This window comes from Urocampus carinirostris, chromosome 16 (genome assembly GCF_059441175.1).
Source record: "Urocampus carinirostris isolate Australia breed hairy pipefish chromosome 16, RoL_Ucar_1.0, whole genome shotgun sequence".
Taxonomy (NCBI): Eukaryota; Metazoa; Chordata; class Actinopteri; order Syngnathiformes; family Syngnathidae; genus Urocampus; species Urocampus carinirostris.
Window position 1 is genome coordinate 18,158,921 of NC_142364.1, and position 25,759 is coordinate 18,184,679.

The 25,759-nt window shown below is 41.2% G+C and overlaps 1 protein-coding gene and 2 pseudogenes across 2 annotated transcripts in view; 2 read left to right on the forward strand and 1 right to left on the reverse strand.

Moving 5' to 3' along the window:
- Positions 1–6,626: 6,626 nt before the first annotated feature.
- Positions 6,627–6,716, forward strand: LOC148350506 (U2 spliceosomal RNA; annotated as a pseudogene).
- Positions 6,717–6,751: 35 nt separating this feature from the next.
- LOC148350507 (U2 spliceosomal RNA) lies at positions 6,752–7,031 on the forward strand (annotated as a pseudogene).
- A 5,926-nt stretch (positions 7,032–12,957) lies between these two features.
- mrrf (mitochondrial ribosome recycling factor) overlaps positions 12,958–25,759 on the reverse strand; it is a 29,560-nt gene continuing 16,758 nt past the window's right edge. For both annotated transcript variants that reach the window (XM_088356002.1, XM_088356003.1), the window contains exons 5-7: positions 20,692–20,783; positions 15,426–15,585; positions 12,958–14,240 (exon numbers count right to left, since the gene is read on the reverse strand). In XM_088356002.1, the coding sequence (XP_088212128.1) occupies positions 14,163–14,240; positions 15,426–15,585; positions 20,692–20,783 (330 nt within the window). In that variant the 3' untranslated portion in view covers positions 12,958–14,162. The remainder of the gene's footprint in view (positions 14,241–15,425; positions 15,586–20,691; positions 20,784–25,759) is intronic.

Below are 25,759 nucleotides of genomic sequence, written 5' to 3' on the forward strand. Positions count from 1 at the left end.
TCCTGGCAGGTCGGGTTCAGTCCGCCCGAGCCGGGTTTCGTTCTCGACTCGGCCCGGATTGGATTGCAGATGAACAGGCGTCCTGTCAGAAGACTTTGCCGCTGTTCTTCTGCTTTGTTTTTCAGGCGGAGCTGACGGCAGGAGTGTCAAATCAGGTCCGCCAACGTTTTTTCCGTATTTTTGTGATTAGAAATCGCTCCGGATTGTGAGTCGCAACAGCTAAAAAACACAGAATTGAGAAAGAAAAAACATATGTAAGTTGTCCTCTTTTGTCAGTCCGTCTGCGAACTTCACTGAACTCTAGGCAAGCCTCTTTCGACCCTGACTCCCACCTGCCCCCTTTTTTGCTCCCGTCTGTCCGTTTTTGATCCTGACCACGTCTGCTCTCCCTTCCCGGCTTTCGACCTTTTTTTGTCCCCGACTACGTCTTCTCTCCTATTCTGGCTTACGACTTGCTTCTGACCCTGACCACGTTTTTGATCTCCTGTCCCGGCTACCAACCCGCTTTTTCCGTCCCTGACACCGCCATTGCTTGCCAAAAAAGACCTCCTTCCGCGTTCAGAGCGCAATCCGAGTACCAGAGCTACTTGCTTCCCGCGTCCACCGAACACCGGATCATGGGTGCAGCCCTTTCTCTATCCTCCAATAAGACTTGTGGGAAACGCAACGGAAGTGGGTCCTGTCTCCGTCCTGGTCTCTGACAGTTAGTATAAATTTAATGTGAGGCTTGCAGGAGCTCTTTAGAAAAACAGAAAAAAACTCCTGATAGAGACAAAAACAATCCCCCCCACCTGGTTTAGGACATAATAACATCCATAATAGCCATTGCGTCCACTGACATCAGTGTCCACCCTGGTTGCCCTTCTGGAAGCCCTTGATTACACTTGTAGGTGGGGGTTTTATTTCCAGCTTCACGGAGATAGCACCATGGAGGGCGCCGTTCCCCAGTCACTTCGCATCAGGCCGCAGGGAGGAAACGGTGACGGACGTAAAGCTAAATATGTAATTCCTCCCATGCCGCTAATCATTTAAGATTGGGCCACTTTAGACTGAGGAAGGCTTTGTTCACATCCACCATGCAGGAGGTGAGTGAAAGCCAGCCCATTGAAGAAGAAGGGGGTGGGGGGGTGTAGGACCTCCATTATACAAAAAAAGGGATCTCACTTAGATTCCGTACGTTCCGCTCCATCCGAATGGCTACGACTGACGTGCCGAGTGTGGAGGAAGGAAACACTTTCCGCTATTAGGTTTGTCTGATTATTAGGATATCCAACTTCCCCCTTAGATAATGTCAGTAAGCCGCAGAAAATAACAATGTCCACCTGCAGAGGGGGTAGGTGGGATATTTTAGCATTGTATGGATTAACGCGTTGCATAGGAACTCAACTGGCGTGCTCCTTATTATAGGGTTTATACATATTTTTCATGGCCGATTTCAAGCACCTCATAGCCATTTTTTTTAATCTCTCTGGTACCATTAAAAGAAAAAAATGGAAGGGGGGGATTACCACTTGTGAAGCCCGTTCTCAAGGTTTCTTATTTTCCTCTACCTATATTTTATGTTGACAATGTCAAAACCGGAACAGAGAGAGGACCCACTTGCGTTTCTCACAAATTTTATTGGAAGAAAGAGAAGGGGTCGCGCCCAGGATCCGGTGATTGCTATTCATAATCCTTTTTTTAAATTTTTACACGTTTATGTTAGCGCAGGGGTCGGGAACCTATGGCTCGCGAGCCATATATGGCTCTTTCTATGAATATCTATGGCTCAGAGACAAATTTGATTGCATGCAAAATTTCTCCATCTTGTTCGAAACTTGAGTTGTTCATCCTATTCAGGTACACGCAAATCCAAACCAAAGCTAAGCACCCAACGTTACTTTGCAGTATATATAGGGCACGTTTTTCACTACAATTTACAGTCAAGGTGTCACACAAAAAAGGGGGGAAAAACTCGTTTTGGCTGTACAACGCTAAAGAATCCTTTATATAAAAGTTCACTATATGATCTGTGTTCAGTGTTCAGATACCTTATGATGAATCCACAGAACACACTGTAAATACGCCAAAACACCGGAAGAGAACTTAGTCTTTTGATTGGGTGAGTGGGAGGGATGGGTGGAGCCCTCCCATCTCTCGCCCTACGCCATCTGCGCCAAAAGTGAGCTCATCAGGCTCCCTATTTGCAGAATGTTGTGACGTTTTTACACAATAACTGCTTGCATCTGGTTTTGAAACCAATATGTATGAAAAAAAAGGGTCAAAAGGAGTTTAACCGATCTTGAGTAATTGCAAGAAAGAGACAAGTTTAAAGTGGTATGTTTGTTGATTTTGGGACAGGGGCTCTGGCATTATTCTCTTTTCATATTTTTTATCAAATCATCAAAAATAAATGTGCTGAAGACTAAGCTTTTGTCTGGGGTGCGGGTTTAGCAATTTTGTAAATTTGTCTCATAATATATGGTGTGGCTCTTTCCCAAAATAAAATTAATATTTTTTGCTTTTATGGCTCTTTGAGTCAAAAAGGTTCCCGACCCCTGTGTTAGCGTAATCTTTCGTACGGAAGATTACGCTAACGCGAACGTACGATTAGCCTGGGTTGGCTTCATGTTTACGTTCTTGCTAAATATTCAGGGTGTTGGAACGGATTAAAATGATTTTACATTACTTTTAATGGGAAAAACGATTTTCCGTGATCGACCAAATCGGTTTTCGAACAGGGTTCTGGAACGGATTATGGTCAGAACCGAGGTTCCACTGTACTGGCCTGAAAATTTTCAATCAGGTTTCCCAAAACAGTGCAGCCCTAGTATGGATTGTCTCAACTGTTAGTTTGCAAGCTCTCAAGATTGCCAAGAACTATGAAGGGTTCACCGCTTCCACAGGTACACATTATCTTCAGTTTATTTTTAAGCAATTTAAGGGGTCAGCCTTAAAGCGAGTATATACGGTAATTTGTAACTACATAGTTGTCAGGACCAGAACATAGACAGGACCCACTCGCGTACGTTTCTCTCAGTTTTATTGGGAAGAAGGGAAAGGATTGCACACACGATCCGGAGATCGTTGGTCGCGGGGAGCAGGTTGCTCAGAAAAGGAAGTGGTATTTCCGTGGCGGGCGGTGTCGGGAGCGGAAGAAACAGGTCAGTAGCCGGGACAGGGGAACAAAATTCGTGGTCGGGATCAGAAAATGGGTCGAAGCCGGGAAACAGACGGGAGCCAGAACAGGAGTGAGTCAGGGTCGAAAAGCTTGCCTAGCATAAGCTGAGGTTCGCAGACCGACTGACAACAGGTGACAGATAGACGAGGGTTTACATAGTGACAGGGAGCCAATCAGAGTCCGAGGCAGTTGGCGCCAAAGGTGCCTCACATCTGTAATCATGACAATAGTTACAAACAGAGTAACGCACTACTTTTGGATACGGGTGTAACAAAATTCCTTTTTAAATGAAGTAGCTAAGGGCTGTTACCAACTACTTCTTTTCAGTAATGCATCCAACAAAGACCAAAACAAGGCCTCACCCATGCTCAGCCAATTACAGTGGAACCTCGGTTTTCGAACGCCTCTCAGTTCGAACAAATCGGAGTCCGACCAAAAATTTCGAGAAATTCTTGCTTTGCTGTTCGGTCAAAAAAATCGGAGTTCGAACGCCGGTAATGCCTGAGTGCGTACGTTCATGTTGGCGTAATCTTTCGTACGGAAGATTACGATAACGCGAACGTACGATTAGCCTGGGTTAGCTTTATGTTTACGTTAAACATTCACGGTAAACATTCAGGGTGTTGGAACAGATTAAAACGATTTACATTATCTTTAATGGGAAAAATGATTTCGGTGATCGAACAAATCGGTTTTCGAACAGGGTTCTGGAACGGATTATGGACGAGAACCGAGGTTCCACTGTACTACCATGAATATTAATAGAGAGCAAGAAAAGGTCAGCGATGCTCTTAAGAAGACCCGATTCTTTTCAATTGAATTTGCATAAGCAGCCTTTTACGTGGAGAGATTGGTTTCATATTCATGCACTAACGGGCGCCTGGATGACATCTTCAGGGTGGCTGGGCGCAATCTTTTGCACTCTAGAGGTGATGAGGGGAGTCGAAAGGCCGCATTTTGTGTGCTCGCGGCTAGTCGTGCCACTCGTAGATAAGTCGTACGGAAATCAGCATAAAGAAGTACGGGGGAGACAATGATGGGAGGCGGTTGCGGTCACAGAACAAGTGCAAATTGCCTTTTATTATGTGTCTACTTGCATTTTAACTTGATATTTATCCATCTTACACGTCGCGTGCAGAGTAGTGACACCACAGGATCATTTGGGAGAACAAAATGTTCAGTATTTGTCACAGTGAGAGCTTTCTTTCTTCGTATTTAGAAATAAATACTGTATAAAGCTAACTATGAACCCATCTTAAACCAAGAACTTTGATGATCAAAGACCTTATTTAGCTATTGTGATTTGCTGCAATCCAAAACTCTTTAAATTACAAGTTAAATCTAAATGTGTGTTTATTTTACAAAGCTTGTTACCAAATAATAAATTAATCCAGTGACTCAGGTTAAGGGGGAATATGTAATATTTTACCATGAGCCGTATACTGCTGTATTGTGTATTGCAGGGGTCTCCAATTTCGTGCACACGGGTGCCCCCGGACCTGTTTTGAAAATAGCATACCAGTGTTTAGTCATTGTCATTTTTAGTAAAACTATTTTCTTTTAGTGGTAGACTAGAATCTATATAACCCTTCTTCCAATAACGTGGTAATAACAATTTTAACATTGTCATGGTCGCCACGGCGCCCAATTGGCTCCGCCCGTGTGGCGCCAGCTGCAGCTTGTTGACAGATTGCCTCCCTGTCATTTTTTAAACTCTGTCCTGTCAGTCCCGTTTTGTCGGTCCCTCTGCGAATCTCTGTTTTTACACGGCCAGCCCTTTTTCGCCTGTCCCGTTTTTTGCTCCTGTTTGTCTCCCGCTACAATCTATTTTGATCTCGACCACGTCTGCTCTCCCGTCCCGGATTACAACCTGTTTGGATCTCGACCACGTCTGTTCTCCCGTCCCGAATAACGATCCGCTTTTGATCTCGACCACGTCTACCCTCCTCTCCTAGCTTTCGACTTGTTTCCGATCCCGACCACGTTTTTGCTCTTCTACCCCGGCTACTGACCCGTTTTTCCGTAACCGACACCGCCATCGCTCGCCACGGAAGTCCCACTTCCGCGTTCAGAGCGACCTGCTTTCCGCGTCCAGCAATCCACGGATCGTGGGCGCAACCCTTTTACTGTCTTCTAATAAAACTTGTGAGAAACGCTACGCGAGTGGGTCCTGTTTCCGTTCTGGTCCTGACAAACATAGTAATAACACAGTAAGTTATAATAAAAATGCATATCAAACTAATAACAAAAATGAGCTCTGAGCTTCAAAAAAGGTTGGAGACTCCTGGTGTAGTGCAACCGAAACATTTTAAACTTTTTGTTGTGTTTTTTGTCAATAAATTTGTTTTTTGATTTAAATATTTAAATACAATATACATTCCCAATGTACAAAGGATATATGATATACCCAAGAATCAGCCCTTGTGTTAAAATGAACAAAAAAAGACTCAAAAGTGACCAAGGCGCTCACCCTATCACAAGGTTTTTGGGGGTACCCGTAGCAGCAAGATGACAATCATGTCAGTTCCCTCTAGGTGAGGCTCATGTTATGTCAAACAAATGCAATATAACGCAAATACTCGACCAACAAGTAATTTTAAAAAATTGGGTTTATATGATTGTTCATGTTCATTTGCTTATTTTTTGAATAAATATTGCTTTATTTTAATGAACCGAGTTATTTTTTACCACTAGGTGGCGCTAAATAATACAAAATATTCCTTCAAATTGCTTTCTTTGGCCATCAGCCGAGTGTTACTTTGTTTTAAAATGGACTTAAAAGTACTTACCGTAAATTCCGGACTATAAGCCGCTACTTTTTTCCCTAACTTTCAACCCTGCGGCTTATTCAGTGATGCGGCCAATTTATGTAATTTTTCTAACGGCTGCTAGTGGCGCTCGAGTGTTGCGACCATTAACTGCCCTGTCAAAGCTATATTATTATTATTAAAGCTTTGATGACTCTCTCGGTATACCGTCTTTCTTTGTAAATATGTGTAACCCATGTGTAATGTGTATTTGCAACTCTATATTTTTGTAATGTATTTATTTGTATTTATTTTAGACACTTTTTCTGAAATGTTTTGCACAGATGAACGAAAAATGAGGGGCGGAACAAACGCGGGGTGCCGAGTTTAAGTGGGGACAGCTAAAGGTGAGGGACAAACAAGGAAAGAAGAGGGGGTCAAAGTTGATTAAAGAAAAAGGAGTTGCGTGAGTAAATGTGTTCATCTGATATATTTTTCCCACACTTACCGGTACCTTTGGATATATACACTTTTTTCCTTGGATTACTTTCAACTGGACCTGGACTCTGCAGGTCTGCATCAAACCTTAAGTACCGGTATTATTTTCCGTTCATTTTGCCGGCTGTGATTTTTGGACTCTGGACTTTAATGAAGGAACTATACTCCTAGGGATATTTGTGAACCATCTATGAAGTCACAAATGCGAAACTGACATGACCATTGATTTTTGCAATCCGGAGATGGAATAAGAGCTTGCTCTGTCCACTCCACGCATCGGCCCGGTATTGCAGTACCTCCGGGAACGGTGCATTCGCAATGATCGCAGCAAGGCTTTAAGGCTAGGACCTTAGCTTGGCCTTTTGGCTGAGAGTAAGAGTCCTGGCTCCTAGGCTTTGCAGCGTATTATGAACTGACCGATAACGGATAATGGATAATGAATAAAGAAGACAGAACAATAACCCTTAAAAAAAATCCCCCCCCCAACTGTAAATCTGGATTTGTGCACTATCTTTGATTTTTGCAATCAGGAGATGGGATAAGAGCTTGCTCTGTCCATTCCATGCATCGGCCCGGTATTGCAGTCGGCCCGATACAGCAGTACCTCCGGGAACGGTGCATTTGCACTGATTGCTGGGACCTTGACTCAGCCTCTTGGCTGAGAGCAAGAGTCTCGGCCCCTCGGCTTTGTAGCGTATTGTGATATGACCAATAACAGATAATGGATAATTGATAAAGAATATAGAACAATAAACCTTACAAAATTACTGATGGTGTCTTGAAGCTTCTTTGAGGTCGCTGGCTGTGTCCCACCGGTTAGGCCGCTGGTTTTATCAGGCTTGTCAAACATGGTTCTCAGATTGGGACATGGTCAAACCTGTTTGGTTGCTTACGGGCCAGGATTTGGTCCTGTTCTGCTTGTTTAGCTTGAATCTGGCTTGCTGACTTCAGAGAGCTCTTTTAAGCCAAATATCTTGCCTCTCTGTGGATCAAAAATAACTATTTTGGCCTCCTGTAAGCTAAACCACTTGCCTCCTTGCTGGCTCCAAAAGAGCTGAATTGCGAGGCATCAGGCGTCTCCTCACGTGTCCGGTCTGACCGGCCCCCTGGGGAGAAATTGTCACAGCAACCTTTGATTCACGAAATAACGCCCCACCACCCCACATTCACCCAGTAGCTGCCAGATAATTAAATCAGTGTATTTAGATTAAAAGACAGTATTTAATACACATGTTTTGACACTGACATTGCAACGGGTATATTCCAATAACTTCTGCTCGTGTGTGGAATCAGCTGAAGTGTTTCATCATTGCATTCCGGTTGAAGGAGAAAGAGAGGGAGAGCAAGGTGGAGGTGAAGGGGGGCGGCTGGTTATTATCTGCCTGAAAGAACAAAACAGTCCTAAAGTTGAGTCCTCTACAATAGTATATTAATGTACACTTTTGATAGGGAAATGTGCATGAGTAAGGAAAAATAAAATAGGTTTTTTTCACATTGTGCAGGTGTTCTACTTAAACTGTCCCCTTATATTTATGTGATTTCTTTTTTCTCTGTCCATGATTTGCACGTCACAACAATCCCGGCACACATGTGATTATCTTTCCTTCCGTGCACCAAAAGCAAATAAAACGACAGTCCTATCAAATCTCCTGAAAGCTTATCGAACTAATTTCTATCGTTAAATATTTTCTACGGAAACACTAAAGGACACGATGCAACTTGAAAAGATGGAAAGTGCATGTGCATACACCAACCGAGAAGGCGGTGTGTTGTTTTCACGCAAAAAACATTCATTTCGGACCTAAAAACAACAACAAGAATAAGAACCAGTCTTCTTGATAAATGTCAAGCGAAATGAAGCCATCAGCTGAAAGCAATTTCCTCTCGCTTGGCCTGCGTTTGTTGCGCCAGAGACTTGGGAGATTTTCAGTCCTCCATCGATCATGAAGCCTCTGTTGTAGGCCAAGGTACACAATGCCCCCGAAATTGCTGACATCTGGACACGGATCGGGCCGGGAGAACGCTGCCGTTTCCATGCCGGACCGCCTGTTTCGCCAATACGGACACTCCTTCGTTAAACACTTTGTTTACCCAAATATTCTCCGCTGTTTAACCTGCGGGGTTAAGCTTTTTAAGGCTATGAGCAACAACTTTGTTATTGATAAGTGCAAATGTGACACCCTCATAAATGAGTGGGAGTACAATTTTATTTTGAGAAGGTCAGCACTATGGCTGTACGGATAACCGAAATCTAATGGATATCGCAATGTGACGTAGTAAGCAGTACTAAGCAGTTTATTCAAGGATTCAGAGTTCCAGTTTGTTATTTGAGTGACGGAGTGTTTGGCAAACAAGAATTGTCACCTTTCGTGGTTTAAAAGCGCCAGCCAATCAGAAGCAGGTTTTAACGGCACCAACCAATAAAGGCGAGGTAAAGTATGCAAGACATGCAAGCACGACTTTGATAGGCTGGTGTAAGCTACCAGTCAGTCAAACAGCCCTAATACAAATGGTCACCCAGACAAATGCCGCAGCTTGTAGCTTTTGTAGCTAGTTACATTAAAAATATTTATTAATTAAATCAGACTCTGAAGAAAGTCATAAAAGCGCAAAGAAAAGCTGATCACCAGTTTGAGGCTGCGTCGGAAGGCAAAGCTAACAGCTAGGCTAAAAACTCACTAGCCAACGATGCCGATCGTGAAATAAAATATTTAGTTTTTAAAATTGTGATCAAATTTGACAAGGTACCAGGTGTGTCAGTACCATGACAGGATACGTTACTCACAGTTTATTGGGGAGAAGAGAAAGGGGCGCACACTCGATCCGGAGATCGTTGGTCGCGGAAAGTAGATTGCTCGGAATGCAGAAGTGGTCAAAATCAAACAGATCGTGGCGAGAGCAAAACAGGAGCAAAAACACAGGGAAAAAAAAACGGAGATTCACAGGGCTTGGCAAAACAAGAGCAAAAACACAGGAAAAAAACGGAGATTCACAGGGCTTGGCAAAACAAGAGCAAAAACACAGGAAAAACGGAGATTCTCAGGGCTTGACGTGTCAAAACAGAGTTTCACAGACGCTCCGACAAAGGGCGTTTCAGTAGTCACAGGGAGCAATCTGTCAATGAGTTTCAGCTGGTGTCCATGAGCGGGGCCAATTGGGCGCCCTGGCAACCGTTACAAAGGCTGGCGCCACACGGGAGAGGCCAATTGGGCGCCATGGCAACAGTGACAAGGTGAGGCTTCAAGCTAGTGTCTCACCTGTTTTCCAGCTAAGATGTCCATGCTACACTCATCTGCAGGCATTTCATTGTGAAAAAAAATCAAGCGAGAATAAAAACCTTCTTTCTTTGAGTAATCGAAGTTGAAACAAACAATGTTAGTAGCCCTTGCAGTGATTAAAAAATGTCAGTATGGTATCCTTCAAAAGAGACCATAACTGTCCTTATTCTCCAAAGGGTTCTAGAGCAGCATTCAATTTAATTTGGGTACGACTTGGATTTTAGGCGAATTGTACTTTAAACGTTAATGATTAATGAGCTCCCATATATAGGATTCCTTAGGACAAAGTGAAAACGGGTCTGTTGGTGTGACAACTTGACTGTGCCAAACTAATCTAGTGTTGCCTTGTCACACCATCGAAATGATGCAAAGAGATGTTGACGGAGTAAAATTTGATCTCCAAGCCATATGTACTCATGAAAAGAGCCATATCTGGCTCAACGGCTATAGCTTACTGACCGCTTCCATAGTGGATCATTTCTACCATGTTTTGCCGCCATCCTATAACATCCTAAATACCGTATTTTCCGCACTATAAGGCGCACCGGGTTATAGGGCGCACCCCGAAAAAATAGTTTTTGGTCCTATTTTTGACATACATAAGATGCACCGGATTATAAGGCGCTACAATGGGAACGTCGACAAAACAGTCAGATAGTTCAGTCAAACTTATTACCCCCTTAACATTCCCAAAGCTTGCAAAGACACAAATACGTGTCGAGAACACGCGCGGATGTGATGTCCGTACAATGTCACTCAAATGCATCGATTCATCATTCGGAAGGTTAAAGTCTTGGGATTCAAGAAATGCCAACCATCCCTTAGTATCTATTTTCTTTTTCGCTCGCAACTTTACTGTGCATATGACAATAAACACTTGGAATGGAGTTTAATTTAAAAATAGACACTCCATTCCATCCATTATCTGCACCGCTTATCACAGAAACATCGAGTTCAGTCTGAAACAAGATACAGGGATAATAAATAGCCGGAGTAGCTCAACGAAGTCGTTGTGTTCATAATAATGTGCAGCCAATGTCCTCTTATATCTGTGAGTGTAGTAAATCCAGGAGAATAAAATATTTACAAATACAGAATAGTGAAATGTATGCCGTCAACCACGTGCTATACACATTCATCTTTTTCGGCCAATTGCAGGCTTTGTTTTGCCGTTTAAGCCTATGCCAGCCTGTAAATGATAAAAAGGATCCGCCCCCTTTACCTCTGAATAACTTTAGCCAATAGTGATCGATTCAAATGATGATTGACACATTGGTTAGCCAATGAAACGCCGGTAAATAAATCCCAGCATACACCGCGGACTACTTGGCGTTCGGGGGAAAATCTAGTCGGCGGCTGCAAGTTAGTTGTAAGACTTTGCGACTTAATGTTGATCCATAAATAAGGCGCACTGTATTATAAGGCGCATGGTCAGCTTTTGAAAAAAATAAAGGCTTTTAGGTGCGCCTTATAGTGCGGAAAATATGGTATTTGTTGCACATCACTGCGGAAAATGTCACAAAAGAGGAAAAAACTCGCAAGCCTCTTACCTCTCCACTTCTACAGTCTCTAAATAAATTCAGCGTTGAGAAAGGAATTGCTTTTTAATAGGATTTGCGGGCTTCCTCATCTGGATGTTAACTGCTTATATGGCAGAAGCAAATAACATCGTCAACGAGTTGCTAAACGTTCCCCTCACGTTCAAGACTGGAAATGCGCTTGCATGTCTTCCGCTGACAACACTTTCCCTTTAAATGATTACTGATGGACTCTATTCAAGCCAAGTCACTTTGTAGTATGAATTGTGTGTGTGTGTGTGTGTGATGTCTCTTATTTTCTTTTTCTGTATTTTCAGTTTGATGTCTTACCCAACCGCTCCATCTCCTCCTGCATTAACTTGAGAGATATTGGACTTTTCCTGCGTGCGTGGATCTGCTGGTCGGCACCACAATGGTCCACTGGGGTGAAAAGGGGAGGCTTTTAGTCTTGGTTTTATCTTTGAAATCGCTCGTTTTAGTCAGCTTGTATGAATGGCAGGGAAACCATGAGTATAGCCTGCTTTTTCATTCCTGTAGTTTGGAATTTATCTTTATAGTACATTTTTTAGGGTATGCCAGGGGCCTTACAAACAAACTGGTGTGAGGGTACCCAAGCGTTCATTAGGTATTAAAAGAAAGTTGGGCTGAGTGCTTTGATGAGGTTTTGATTTATTAGGCCAAAAAATGATCACCAACTCTAGATAGCCCAGGGATTTGCTAATGTAAACAATTGAAAGGATTTATGGTAAGGACATATATTGTTTGCTTTTTAACACACAAAAGAAATCACTAACATGATCAGTGTCTTTACATACATGATCATTTTTTAATAAAAGCTCTGAACTCATTTTAGCCAATCAATGAAGTGCCCTTTATGGAAGAAGGTTTTACCATTGATTGAGCCTATTTGAGCGCCATTCCAAAAAATAACGTATTATTAACAGTAATAACACAGTAACAACATAGTAGTTACATAATAGTTAGTAACCACTTAATGTTTCTGTAAAATTCACCTAAAGTAAATAGTCCATTTAAGGCATTTCACCGAATTATTTGTCATGTTTGTTACTAAACTTGTTGTGATACTAAGTACTAATACTGCAAGTACATTAGCTATCACGACTTTCCCTCCAAAATACCTTATGAGACCTTCAACATTTCCTGAACTACAAGTCCAGCCGGCCAAAAATCGATAATTAGCATTCTTAATATGTTTTGCCATACAACTTGTAAAGATAATCTGTCAAGTTTCGAAAATATTTGCAAGTAATGTTCAGCCGACATTTTTTACTTCATTCTTTATTCCTGAAAACGAAAGACGACGTAAAACAAAGAGCAACCTCCACTTCAAAATAAGTCCAGCGTGCCTTCTTGTGGCTGTCTGGGATATTGTGAATTTTTTTTCATTTTTTTTACATTTTAGTCTCTACAGAATGGGCTTTGTTTCAGACTGCCAACCACTGAATAAAAAGTCACTTAAAATCCTAAAATGATTCTACAAATAAAAAAAAGCAATGTATTTTATTAAAATAGTATGGAATAAACTAAACATAATCTTTTAATTCCTGATTTTGAATCATTTATAGCAGGGGAGGAGAACCTATGGCTCACTAGAGACGTATAGCTCTTTTCATGAGCACATCTTGTTTTGAGATCAAATTTAACATGCACAATATTCACTGCAAGCAAAGGCTTTGAGCATGTGCAAAGGTCACACAAACAGACCCTGTATAGGCTGTTCATTGCAAAACAATCGTTTATATGGAGTCATTAAACAATCGATGTTCACTGTTGAGACGCTTTATGATAAAAACCCACAGACCAAACTGTAAACACCCCAAAACTCCAGCAAGACACTCAGTGCAAGTTGATCAGGTGAGCAATAGGAATAAGCGGCACTGTACACACAGTCCACTGCATCTGCACTGAGGGTAAATACGTTTAGGACAAAAATGATAAGCCAGAGCACTCCAAAGTGACCGTGGGAGGAAGACAAATTTTAAGTGGTACATTTATATTGATATGCGACACACACTCGGGCATTATTATCATTTCATAGATTTAATCAAATCCTCAAAGGAAACACAGTAAAATTAAATGTGCTGGAGAATGATCGTTTGTCTTTTTTATTTGCTTTTTGGGCTCTATAAGGTTCCTAACCACTGATTTAGAGGATGACAGATGATTCTGTTGGATGCTGTCGAGTACCAATGTTATTAAAAAAAAATACCTGGTGTCAGGCAACCTCCATTAAACACTACAATTAAAATGTGCAAGTGAACAAATATTGTTGCATGTTTAACCAGATTTTCGTCAAACATTTAAGTGTCCACATTATCTTTTCATTTTAAATGTTAAAACACCAACACCATGTATCTATTAGATGGTTGAATAGGAATTCCATAGTAATACTGTTGTTATCCATCTTTACCCCTGCAAACACAGTGCACAATATTCCAAAATGTATACTCTATGCGATCGACTTATCAACACAATCCGTACTGAATGGCATAATTGTAAATACATTTCTTATTGATTTACTATAATGTTAGAATTAGAATTAGTATTGGCCCAATAATATAGGGTTCCTACAATTGAGTAAAATGATTTCCTTACTTAAGAGTTTTATCATCTTGTGAACCACTCAACCATTCGCCTGAGAAGGGAAGCAGCTGCAATGTCGTGTTTATTTTTTCCAGGTCCGTTTGATGTTTGTTTTACGATGGTGTTCTCTTGCTATGTTAAATGAGAATCAGGCTGAGAACTGAATCCATCTCCTCATGAGAAATATTTAATGTCCCTTGTTTTTTATGGTGTGTTTTATTCACAGATGTAAGGTAATAGACCTAACAGTACTAAACATGTCCGCCTTTAGGTGTGGCTACAACAAAATGCTGAATTAGGTATGGATACTAATCGATGCACGTGTGTTTCCTCATGTTCAACCGAGAAGCTCTTTGGTCTTGGCTGCGAGTTGTTTGTCGATGTCGGCTGTTATGTTGTCGACCATCTGCTGAATCTGAAGGAAAAAAGGCGATAGTTAGCGGTTAAATGAAAATCAAATCAAGTTTATTTCTAAAGCACTTTTCAGGCAATAAGTTGCCGCTCAAAGTTCTGTATATACACAATCAGCATACAATAAGACAATAGAATTTGCTCCTCTATCCTTACCCAACAACCCGAAACACTTCATACACAAACGTACACAACAGTTGAAATAGAATAAAAACACAATAAATAGTAATACAAATAAAATATTGCAAAGCACAGGCTAACCATGTGAGGAAAGGGACCTGAGGGAGGCTTGTCCACACTGATAGGGATGGCAGCAGATGGCCTCAAAATGTTCAGCTATTTACCAACCCCCTACTAGTGTGGGCATAAAAATGTGATATAAAAAGTAAAGTATGATACAGTAAAAGATAAGAAGTTTAACAACTGAAAACCAATACAAAATTATTAATCAAAAGCCATATTTAAAGTGGGTTTTGAGCCTCCTCTTAAAAACATCATGGGTCCCCGCAGGCTTGATGTTCTCCGGAAGACTATTCTATCGGTAAGGACCAAAGTGGCTGAACGCTGCTTCACCATAGGTTTAGGTCCTCACCCTAGGAACTGTCAACATACTGCTCCCAGAGGACCTCAAGGACCGAGAAGGCTGATATAATAAAAGCAAATCAGACAGATAGGACGTCCCAACGACATAAAAAACTCTTAAAAGCAACTTAAAATTGATCCTGAAACGCACAGGGAGCCAAAACACAGATTTAAAAACTAGTGTAATGTGATTCCTCCTCCGAGTTGCGTAAGACTTTTACTTTTACTGCTGACTTTTGTCGTACCTGCAAGCTGGCGATGTTCTTTTTGGGAAGACCGGAGAGCAGGGCATTAATATAATCTAAACAAGAAGATATAAAAGCATGCATCAGCACCTCCATGTTTGCCTCGGAGAGCACTGCGCAGACTCTGGCTATATTTTTGAGAAGATAAAATCCAATTTTAGCTACATTTTTGATAATTGGAATAGAATTTAGTTCAGAGTGGAAAACCACGCCCACATTTTTATCACGACTTTCATTGCCATTGAGAACAAGGTAGTGAACCATTGCCTGCAACAAGATTAAACATTCTAGGGTAACATGCAATAAAGATTTTTAAGAGAAAAAAAACACAAAAAACTGTCAAGATCATGTTTTTTTGGTACCTGCTTCTCAACGAGTCGAATGGTGTCTTCGGAGTGTGCCGCCTTTGCTTTTTTGACTTGCGCCATGGCATTGGATCGGACTCTCCTTAGAGAGTCTTTGGCCTTGTTGCTGAACTGCTTGGCCGTCTTGGCGAGGTTTTCTCTGTGTTCACGTGTGACTCTGCGCAGAAGTAGAGCCAAAAAAGTGTGAGCAAAACAAACAGCAAACTCTAATCCTCGAGTTTCTGATTAAACTTTATAGAAGTGTGTCAGGAGTTAACTTTAATTCGTATCTATTCCGCTCTTAGAAAGAACTGTTCTTTATTCATAGCAGTTGCCAAATTTGCCAATAAAAGGCGGCAGGGTTTCACTATAAAGTTTATTTGGATCAGTCTAGTAATCAGAAGGCAAACTCACTACCTTATTTAACTTAAATGTTTACAGTACATGAATTGTGGATAAGAATCAACCATACAAAAAGAATGAAACTGAAAGCACACGCTGTTAAATCCAACACAAAAACGAGGATTTATTCAACATGGAATCAAAATGAAAGAAAGAAAAACAAACATTGGATTCAGGCACAATTGGGGTGTGATGAAATCAATCGTTATTGGGAATAGATGGAACGACAGAAAAACCAAAAGGGGGAGAGGGAATTAGCCAATGGCAAGTATCTTGCACATGAAAGGGGGAAGGGAATAAGCCATTGGCTCACTGACTTAAGCACTAACAAAATAAGGGTAACGCTCCCCTATTCACGACCATTCGACTTACGTATAATGGTAGATACCAACATTTTTTTGGGGATGTCGAAAAATATCCGGACATTGCTGTACGTTATATTTTGTATTGTGCGCACCTTTTTCCGAGTACAGGACATTACTGTAGAGCTTCTTTCCGCCGCTACCGGCGTATGGTGGCGCTGTGAGGGCTCACCCAGCATCCACCCCGGAGAAGAAATCCGGCTTCTACTTCCTAGTTCGTGTGTAAACATAAAGTACTACATGTACTGTATCTCTAGCGCAAAGAACTTTGATGTTTTTATTGTTTAATATCTCGTGCATCCATTCATTATGGCAGGTGTAAAGTGTAAATAAAAGGTGAGCCATTTCTTTTGAAACGAAAGTGGAATAAGAAAGCTTGATGTGGTTGAGAAAATGGTCCGAACGCTTTTTTTCGGCCACTTTTTACCACGGAGGAGGAACTCTTGATGCACATCTCCCAAAAGTAAGTTAAACCTTACTTTATTCATCTTTATAGAGCATTTTATTTTATAAAAAGTTATTCGTACAAGGGGAACACAGCGGCGCAGTGGTTAGTGCGTGTGCGGCACAGTTCTGAGGTCATGAGATTGAACCTTACTGTGTGGAGTTTGCAAGTTCTCCCCGTGCTTGCGTGGGTTTCCTCCCACATTCCAAAAACATGCATGTCCGGTTAAATTAGCCATTCCAAATTGTCCCTAAGTCTGAATGAGCGAGCGGGTTGTCTGTCTCTGTGTGCCCTGCGACTGGCTGGTAACCAGTTCAGGGTGTCCCCTGCCCACTGCCCGAAGACAGCTGGGATGGGATCCAGCACCCCCGCGACCCTACTGAAGATAAGCGGTGCCGATAATGAATGGATGAATCTTGTGCATCCATTCGATATGATAGTTGTAAAGTGTAAAGAGGTGAGACGTTTCTTTAGAAAAGAAAGTGGAAGAAGAAAACTTGTTGCGGTTGAGAAAATGGTCGGAACGCTTTTTTGTCCGCTTTTTACCACGCAGGAGGACCTTTTGAAGCCCATCTTCCAAAAGTACCGTATTTTCCGCACTATAAGGCGCACCTAAAAGTCTTAATTTTTTTCAAAAGCTGACCATGCGCCTTATAATACAGTGCGCCTTATATATGGCTCAATATTAAATTCGCAAAGGTCTCGCAACAAACGCAATAGCCGGCGACTCGATTTTCCCCCAAACGTGGAGTAGTCCGCGGTGTATGCTGGGATTTATATACCGGCGTTTCATTGGCTAACCAATGTGTCAATCATTATTTGAATCGATCGCTATTGGCTAATGTTATTCGGAGCCTCGGATTGGCTAGAGGGCCAAAACAAACCCTGCAATTGGCCGAAAAAGATGTGTCAATCATCCGTTAAATCGATCGCTATTGGCTGAAGTTATTCGGAGCCTCGGATACGCTAGAGGGCCAAAACAAACCCTGCAAATGGCCGAAAAAGATGACTGAATAGCAAGCTTGCTAAACTACGCCATAAAAAAACATGTTTCATTAGTCTGTATTTGTAAATATTTTACTCTCCTGGATTTACTACACTCACGGTTGTAAGAAGACCATGATTGCGTATCATTATTGAACGTGAGAACTTAGGTGAGTTATGCGGCTTTATATTTTCCCGGTATCTTGTTTTAGAACGATCTTGATGTTGCTGTGATGAGTTGAGTGAATTAAACTCAATTCCAAGTGTTTATTGTCAAATGCACAGTAAAGTTGCGAGCGAAAAAGAAAATAGAAAGTAAGGAATGGTTGGCATTTCTTGAATTCCAAGACTTTAACCTTCCGAATGATATTTTAAATGACGCATTTAAGTGACATCGAACGGACACCGCATCCGCACGTGTCTACGACACGTATTTGCTTCTTTGCAAGCTTTGGGAATGTTAAGGGGGTAATCAGTTTGACTGAATCATCTGACTGTTTTGTCGACGTTCCCATTGTAGCGCCTTATAATCCGGTGCGCCTTATCTATGGAAGATATAGGACCAAAAACTATTTTTTGGGGGTGCGCCCTATAACCCGGTGCACCCTATAGTGCGAAAAATACGGTAAGTTAAACTTAACTTTATCTTTATAGAACATATCATTTTATTAAATGTTTATTTTTTAGGACAAAACAATACAGGTTACTTATACAAGCCGTAAACATACGTATACAAACCTTAAACACACAAAATATAGAACTGAAGCAACTTCAACTTACGAACGATCGTCCGGAACCTATGTCGTTCGTAAGTAGGGCAGCCTCTGTATCTCAAAGGAACGGGATCTATATTTTGATCGGAATAATTGAGGACATTCATTCGAACAGGCTTTTCTGCCTAAGTTACCCAGCCCACAGACCAGACAACTTGAGTTTGGAAATCGTAATTGTAACACAGAGCGCCTAATGAGAGTGAAAATACGGTAGGGTGAATTTATTGCACCAAAACATAGAATAGCATCGTCTTTCCCAATAATTTAGTCACACCGTAACCTAGGTTAAATGCATGTGAAAAAAGTAATGGCTAAGAGGTGGAGAAAAAAACAACTGAATGATAATATATCACTTTTAATTACTTTCTCAATTGTTTAATTAACGAGTTGCATCACACAAACCAAACGTGCATCCAACCTGCTTCACCTTTCCTCGCTCCTTTAAAACAAACCCAGAACAACGTTGCTCAAATCAAGCCAGTATTTGTTGAAAGTTTGTAGCCGCTATTTCTCAAACAATCACTCCCCGAGTCTTTCAACTGAAAGATTCATCAACCCGGCCAACTTCGGCAATCACCTCGCTTGTTTTAATCACTCGCAAAATTGGACTCGCCGCCTCATCGGGCTTCTTTGTCCTTAATTGCAGTTTTCTAGCCTGACGGACTATTTGCAAACAATCCACGAGTAGCATCTATTTACCGCAAACAATACGCTCTAATTGCTGATTTCGCCGCATATCAACGGGCGTCTTCTTCGTCTCCTTGCAAATGCAAATGGAGGCTCGGGAGCGTGCCGAGCCTGATTGGAGGGGGCGGGTGGTTGAGTTTTGGAGGAGCGGTCCAATGAGTGTGTCCCTGCTCCATCACACAAACACCTGCTGCTGATGCCGCTTTTTGCATGGAAACACGAAAGCACATCATGCGTGTGACCTATGCAAATGTGCTTGTACAGTAGGATTACATGTTACTCATCATCGTAGGCTTTGTCAAACCCTTTTTGTTGAGTGTGCAAATATGTGAAAATCTTAGAGGCGCTCAAATAACCTCTTTTTGGGGGTTTGGGGGGGCATTTGGACTGTATTTGAAACAGTCCTTCTCTTACTTTCACCATTTTCATCCTGAAATAAAAGAAAACCGCGACCACACGCTTGAAATCCCTCATAGGTGGAGACATTTGTATTTGTTTTACATCAAATAATCCCCACATAAGGTCTCTGCCATGTTTGTCTGTCATCTTGCTGATATGCTGTGCTTAGTTGCACTGGTTTTTGTTCGCATTAGACAGTGCCATCTAGTGGTCAAATATGAAATGAAATGATCTGCATTTATATAGCGCTTTTCGAGTCAATGAAGACTTCCCAAAGCGCTTTACAATGTGCTTCACATTTACCAATAGCGGCCGTGCAGCCATGTAAGGCGCTAACCTGCTTATTGGGGGCATTAGGGGTTCAGTGTCTTACCCAAGGACACTTCGACATGTAACACGGAGGAGCCGGGATTCGAACCTGCGATCTCTTGATCCCCAGACGAGCGCTCTACATCCTGAGCTAATGCCGCCCCAAATATTACACAGTGGGGCTTTACACATACTTGATAGAGAAAATATTTAATTTGGGACTTTTTAAGGAAACCTCAAATCACGCACCCTACTTTTAAAAATAGGATACTTACTTTTTTTCTCATTTTATTCAGATAACTTCAAACAGTTACAGGTCTATACGTGATTGTGCAATGTTTAGTCTCATATTATTTTATATATTTTTCTCTCATTCACTACCCTCAACGGCTATCTATATGTCTAAAGGCCTGGTCACACAGCCTTTTGCGTCTGTATCGCGGGTAAAATTTTGCGATTTGTTTTTTTGCCCGTGGTTGCCCGCGGTGGAAAATGTGCAAAATTGGCCGGCGACTGTTCCGCGTCCTTATCGCTGGTAACCGCGGCTGTATCGCTGTGCCGCCCGCGGTTACCCGTGGTCTAAAGTTTTGAGCAGCGCAAAACTTTTTCGCGCGGCCAACCGCGTGTGAATTTCTGACCGCGAGTAAAGCACTGCTGTATCTCGTCTATATGGCGATCTCAAAGCGTCCAACAGCATCTGCTTCACGGGCAGAAATTTCTGGCCGTGATTCAGCCTCGATGAAAGGCTGTGTGACCGGGCCTTAAGTTCTACTTTAGTGGCAGTTAGTGGAGTTCAAACTTTCTTGCAAAGTTTGTTTGCATCTATGTTTTTAGTGGACGTTTTTCCTGGAGGAAGAGCAGATGGATGGCAGAAAACAAGTGAAACAACAGGGCAAGTTTGCATTGGTGCATGCAAGACTCACTTGGGAACAGGCACCTTGATGATTGTCCCGTCCACCTCGGGGTTGAGGTTCATGCTACTCTCCCTAAGGGCGCGGGCAGCTGCTGCTGTAGCCTGGGGCCGACACAAAAAAGGAAGAATGGATTAAAACAAAAATCAAAGCTGCTGCCTGTAACGGCAGGTAGGGGTCTTTTTCCAGCTGGCAGTCATTAAGGTGTTCTGTCTGCTATGTTTGGTTGGGTAGGAAACTTGCATGCATGCATGCATACATGTGTGTGTGTGGTTGCCCGTACACTGTGGAAGTGCCTTGGGCCACTGTCAGCGCCAAGTCCTGTGGGACAGGACTGAGAGCTTGCAGGGCAGGGTGTTAACCCCCAGTGACCCTTAAAGTGAGTCTGCTTGCGATACCAACAGACTTACACACAAAAGTAAGTGTACAAACAACACACACACACAAAAAAGCAAAACGAGGAGGAAACCAATGTTGTCCTAAAGGGTATGTTTTCCTTGATAAGAATAACGATTTATGAATATCTCCACACAATGAAATTATTGATGTAGCTAATGATACTACCCCAAAAAAAGGATTCTCATAAACTAAGACTATATTACCATAAAAAAATTGCTACAAGGTACTCCGTGAAATATTTGGCCACTAAATGTTACTGTATTACAGTGAAGAAAATACGTATTTGAACACACTTTTATTTTGCTATTTCTCCCACTTAGAAATCATGGAGGGGTCCAAAATTTTTATCGTAGGTGCATGTCCACTGTGGGAAAGATAAACTAAAAATAAAATCCAGAAATCGCAATGCATATTTTTTAACGATTTATTGTGTGATTGTAAATCTATGGTCGTTATTTTGTAACTGTTGTATACGTTCAGTCAGTGAGGATGTCATCTCAATGTAAATTTGACTCTTGAGGGATTTTGTGAAGGTGCGGCGCTACTTCACGGATTTTCCCTTTTCGCGGGTGGTTCTGGTCCCGATTGACCGAAGGATATCTCTATTTGCTGACTACCATTAGTCAACCATAGAACATTGAGAAAATCCATCCTGTTCAGTTTGCTTTAAAAATTAGCGTCTTGACCTGCTCGGTGGCCTTGGGGTAGAGCGCCCAGCTAGAGACTGAGAGGTTGCTGGTTCCTGCCTCGGCTGAGTCATACCTAAGACTTACAACATTGGTAGCCATTGCCTCCCTGCTTGGTGCTCGGCATTAGGGGTTGAAATTGGGGGGCTTGGTCACCTAATGACTAAAGATCGGGAAAAATCCAACAAAAAAAAAGGCTCAATGACAACATATAGCTTATTTGTCAAAAATTGCATAATTACAACCCTAATTATTCGATTAGTGACTATGTATAAAATATATTGACTGCTGTTATCATTCATTGGGTCAAATGTTAGGTCTTCGATCTTTCCCCCTTTTATTTATTTTATTTTGAAGAGTGAAGTAAAATAAATCGAATGCAATACATTTCCAGAGCAAAATTGAAAATGAGATTTCAGAATGGACAGAGATCTTTGAGATTTTTTATTATTTTTTGTAGTAGCATTTGAGAGTACCATTTTTAAGTCGAAAGCTGTTTTTAGACAATCTTGTCACTTAAAAAGAAACCGCAAACTAAACCTGCTTTTACTATAACTGTCCAGCAGATGGCTGTCATGCACCATATATAACAAAGGAACAGTCAACAATGTCAAAGCAAAAATGAGTATTGCCTTTTTTATTTTTGTTTTTTGTAGTTTTCATTGAAAATGCTATTTTGTCATTTGCCATAAACTGGCGTAGTAAACGACGGAATATTTGTAGTATTTGGTAGCACTGTAAAAGTCTCTTTCTGTCCCCGTTTCATTTTTTTTTTGGAGAAGTTTAATAAAATAGATCAAATTTATTTCATTTCAGTCTATTCAAAAATAATTGTAATTTTCCCTCGAAATTATTTTGAAAATTAGATTTTACATTACAATGTTTTCAATTTTTTTCTGAATTGTTTCTTTTCTTTCTAAAATATGACCTGTTTTGGTATCCTAATCCCATGCACTGTTTGAGGTTACCGTAAATGTGGCCAGAATATATGTCATTTCCCACCACGTCTTAATAAGCTTGCAAGAGAATTCTTTGCACGCAAATCAAGTCATGGTCATGTGAACTCTGAGTTTATGATATCATTTCAGGCTCTTGTTGCCTATTCCGGTCTACCTGTTGCAGTTGCATTATTGCCAACCACCAATGATGCACCTGAGAATGCTGTTTCCAAGACGGCGAGCTATTCGGCTGATTACCTTTATGACTTAAACTGCAGAAAAAGAAAGATCCCGATTTTCACGGGATATTATTGTCAGACTGATTGGACATCATAGCCTTAAAATCTGGCATGGTCCTCAACATTAGAAGGTGAATGTAATCTTGACAATGATCATTTGGATACAAAAGATTGTAAACATCTAACCAGATGTTGAACTTAAGAACAAGAATGCATTTAAAATGTGCATATTTTTTTTCTCACCCTCCCCTTTCTTTCATTTTCAAGACAGTTCCTTCTGGTGTTTTCCACAGGGAGAAAGAAATAGCACTGAGATTAAACAAACCTAATTGTGCACATTAAATGAATTCTTTCCGCTCTTTTTCTCTGCCTGAAATCGTCCACAGAGCGCAGACCTCTGCGTGCTCCCTGAGAGCGACTGGTGATCGATTCCGCTCGTACCGAAGTCTGAGTGCTCTCGGCATCATATTCATCATCGCTTCCGATCTCGTGACTGCCACTTTTTTTTCGTACTCGTAAAAGAAATACAAACCGGAATCTTTCAGGTCAGGTTCTTGTTAATATGTAAGCAGGGGGCAAGATGGTGGAGAGTTTATGCTGAAGTTCACATCAAACGGAGGCGGCTCCCAGTGCAAGCAGAGAAGTGAGCATAAAGAAATGCTGGTATTGCTCACCTACGTGAAAACTGCGGGCCTGCTACTTGTTAATAAATGGCTGCAAAACAATTGAAGGGCATGTGGAAGGCCTGGTAATGGATAGGCATCATTATAAGCCTATTAGCTCCGGGCATGGCGGCCTCACCTACGCAAGGGCAGCGCATGTGTTGTGTGTCCGCTCGGGGCGTGCGTGTGGTCTGCGGTTTGAGTCACTGCTATAAGAAACACTTACCAGAAGACGGCTGCCTTGGGGGACTTGTGGCTAAAAAAAAACAGCCTGCAAATAAAAGGCTGACTGAAAATTCAATTCCCATCTTCATTATTTGGCATCCTATCCCCTTGGATTTGGAACTGTGTTAGTGTTGGGTGGGTTTTAGGCAGAGGCAGGTGGAGTAGCCAAAAATTTTACTCGCGTAAAAATACTGTTACATCAGAATAATATTACCCAAGTAGTCATCTAAATAATTACTTAAGGAAAAAAGTACTTGGTGAAAAAAAAAGATTACTCAAGTACTGAGTAAATGTAGCAGCATCTTATTTATAAAAACAAACAAACAAACTCTTAAACAACTATTCAATGAGATCGTCCATCCATCCATTATCTGCACCGCTTATCCTCAGTAGGGTCGCGGAGGGTGCTGGAGCCCATCCCAGCTATCTTCGGGCAGTGGGCAGGGGACACGCAAGCACGGGGAGAACATGCAAACTCCACACAGGAAGATTTGATCCTATGACCTCAGAACTGTGCCGCACGCTAACCACTGCGCTGCCATACTGCTCTCAATGAGATCATTAAAAAATCTAAATCCATCTAAACAATTCATTTCATTTAATAATAGATTAAAATAATCAAGGTCAATTCAAGCACTAAAATAAACAATAAAAGTATAATAGTATAAATCAAAGAAATAAATTAGGCACAAGAAGCACATTAAAATCCCAAGTACCTTTTTTAACAGACTCTGTAGAAAGAGCCAAATTGGACCAAAAAACAAAACAAAAAATGATCAGCGTTAAAAAAATAATAAAAGCCTTATATATGCCTTATAATGAAAGCAACACATGTATCTCTATAGCTTATTGTCAAAATGACTAATTTGGATGCATCAAATCCTGTAGGGAATGCCGTGACTACTCTTTTGTATGATACTGCCTCAAGTTTCTTAATGAATTACGGAATGTTTAATTGTTTTGATACAATTAAATTAATGCAATTAAAAAATCCAACATTTTATGTCATTTGTATTTTGAAAATTGGAAAAAACAACAAGTATAATGTGCTCATTATCTGGCCAACAAAAAGAGTGCAATAAAACTTAGCATGCATTTATTGAAATACAATAGCAACCTTTTGAAAAATGTAAATAAAATCACATTAACACAGTTTAAGTTTTATTTCTGTAGCGTTATTTTTTCCTTTTCACCTTTGAGCTCCATGGCCGATCACACACCGGCCAGTTTGCTTTAAAACAACCACCTGTCTTTAAAAAAGGGGTGGGGCTTGGGCTGCACAGTGGCTCTCACCGCAGATAAAAAAAGCACTCGGAAATATGCGCGTACTTACATAGAGGGGATTTAAAATACCTAGTTACGGCTTTAATGTGGCATAATGTAGCGGAGTAAGAGTACAGTTTCTTCTTTACAAATATACTCAAGTAACAGTAAAAAGTATAGTGACTTAAAAATACTGCCATAAGTACAAAACTTACTCAAGGAAATGTGACGGAATACATGTAACACATTACTAGCCACTTTTGGTTTTAGGTCAGGGTTCTGATGTTTTTGACGTTATAAAGTAATACCCAAACACTATGCCAATGAATTGATACTTATTCGGTATTACCATAATCCCTGGCTCTATCACGGTTTACACGGTTTCGCTACTTCGCATTTTTCTATCGTGCATTTTGTTCTGCATTCTAAATGTCTAAACAGTCGTCCTCCAACTTTTCTGCCTGTACGTCAATCAATTTGCAGTCTAAGTTGTACACAAACATCTTGAACATACACCCATCTACAAATATGTACTACATGCAAGAAACAGGCTTAAATCAACATATAAAAACGTAATAATTAGAATACTAGTTGAAATCCAGGCAGCACACCGGCGCAGTGGTTAGCGCGTGTGCGGCACAGTTCTGAGTTCATGAGATCGAACCTCC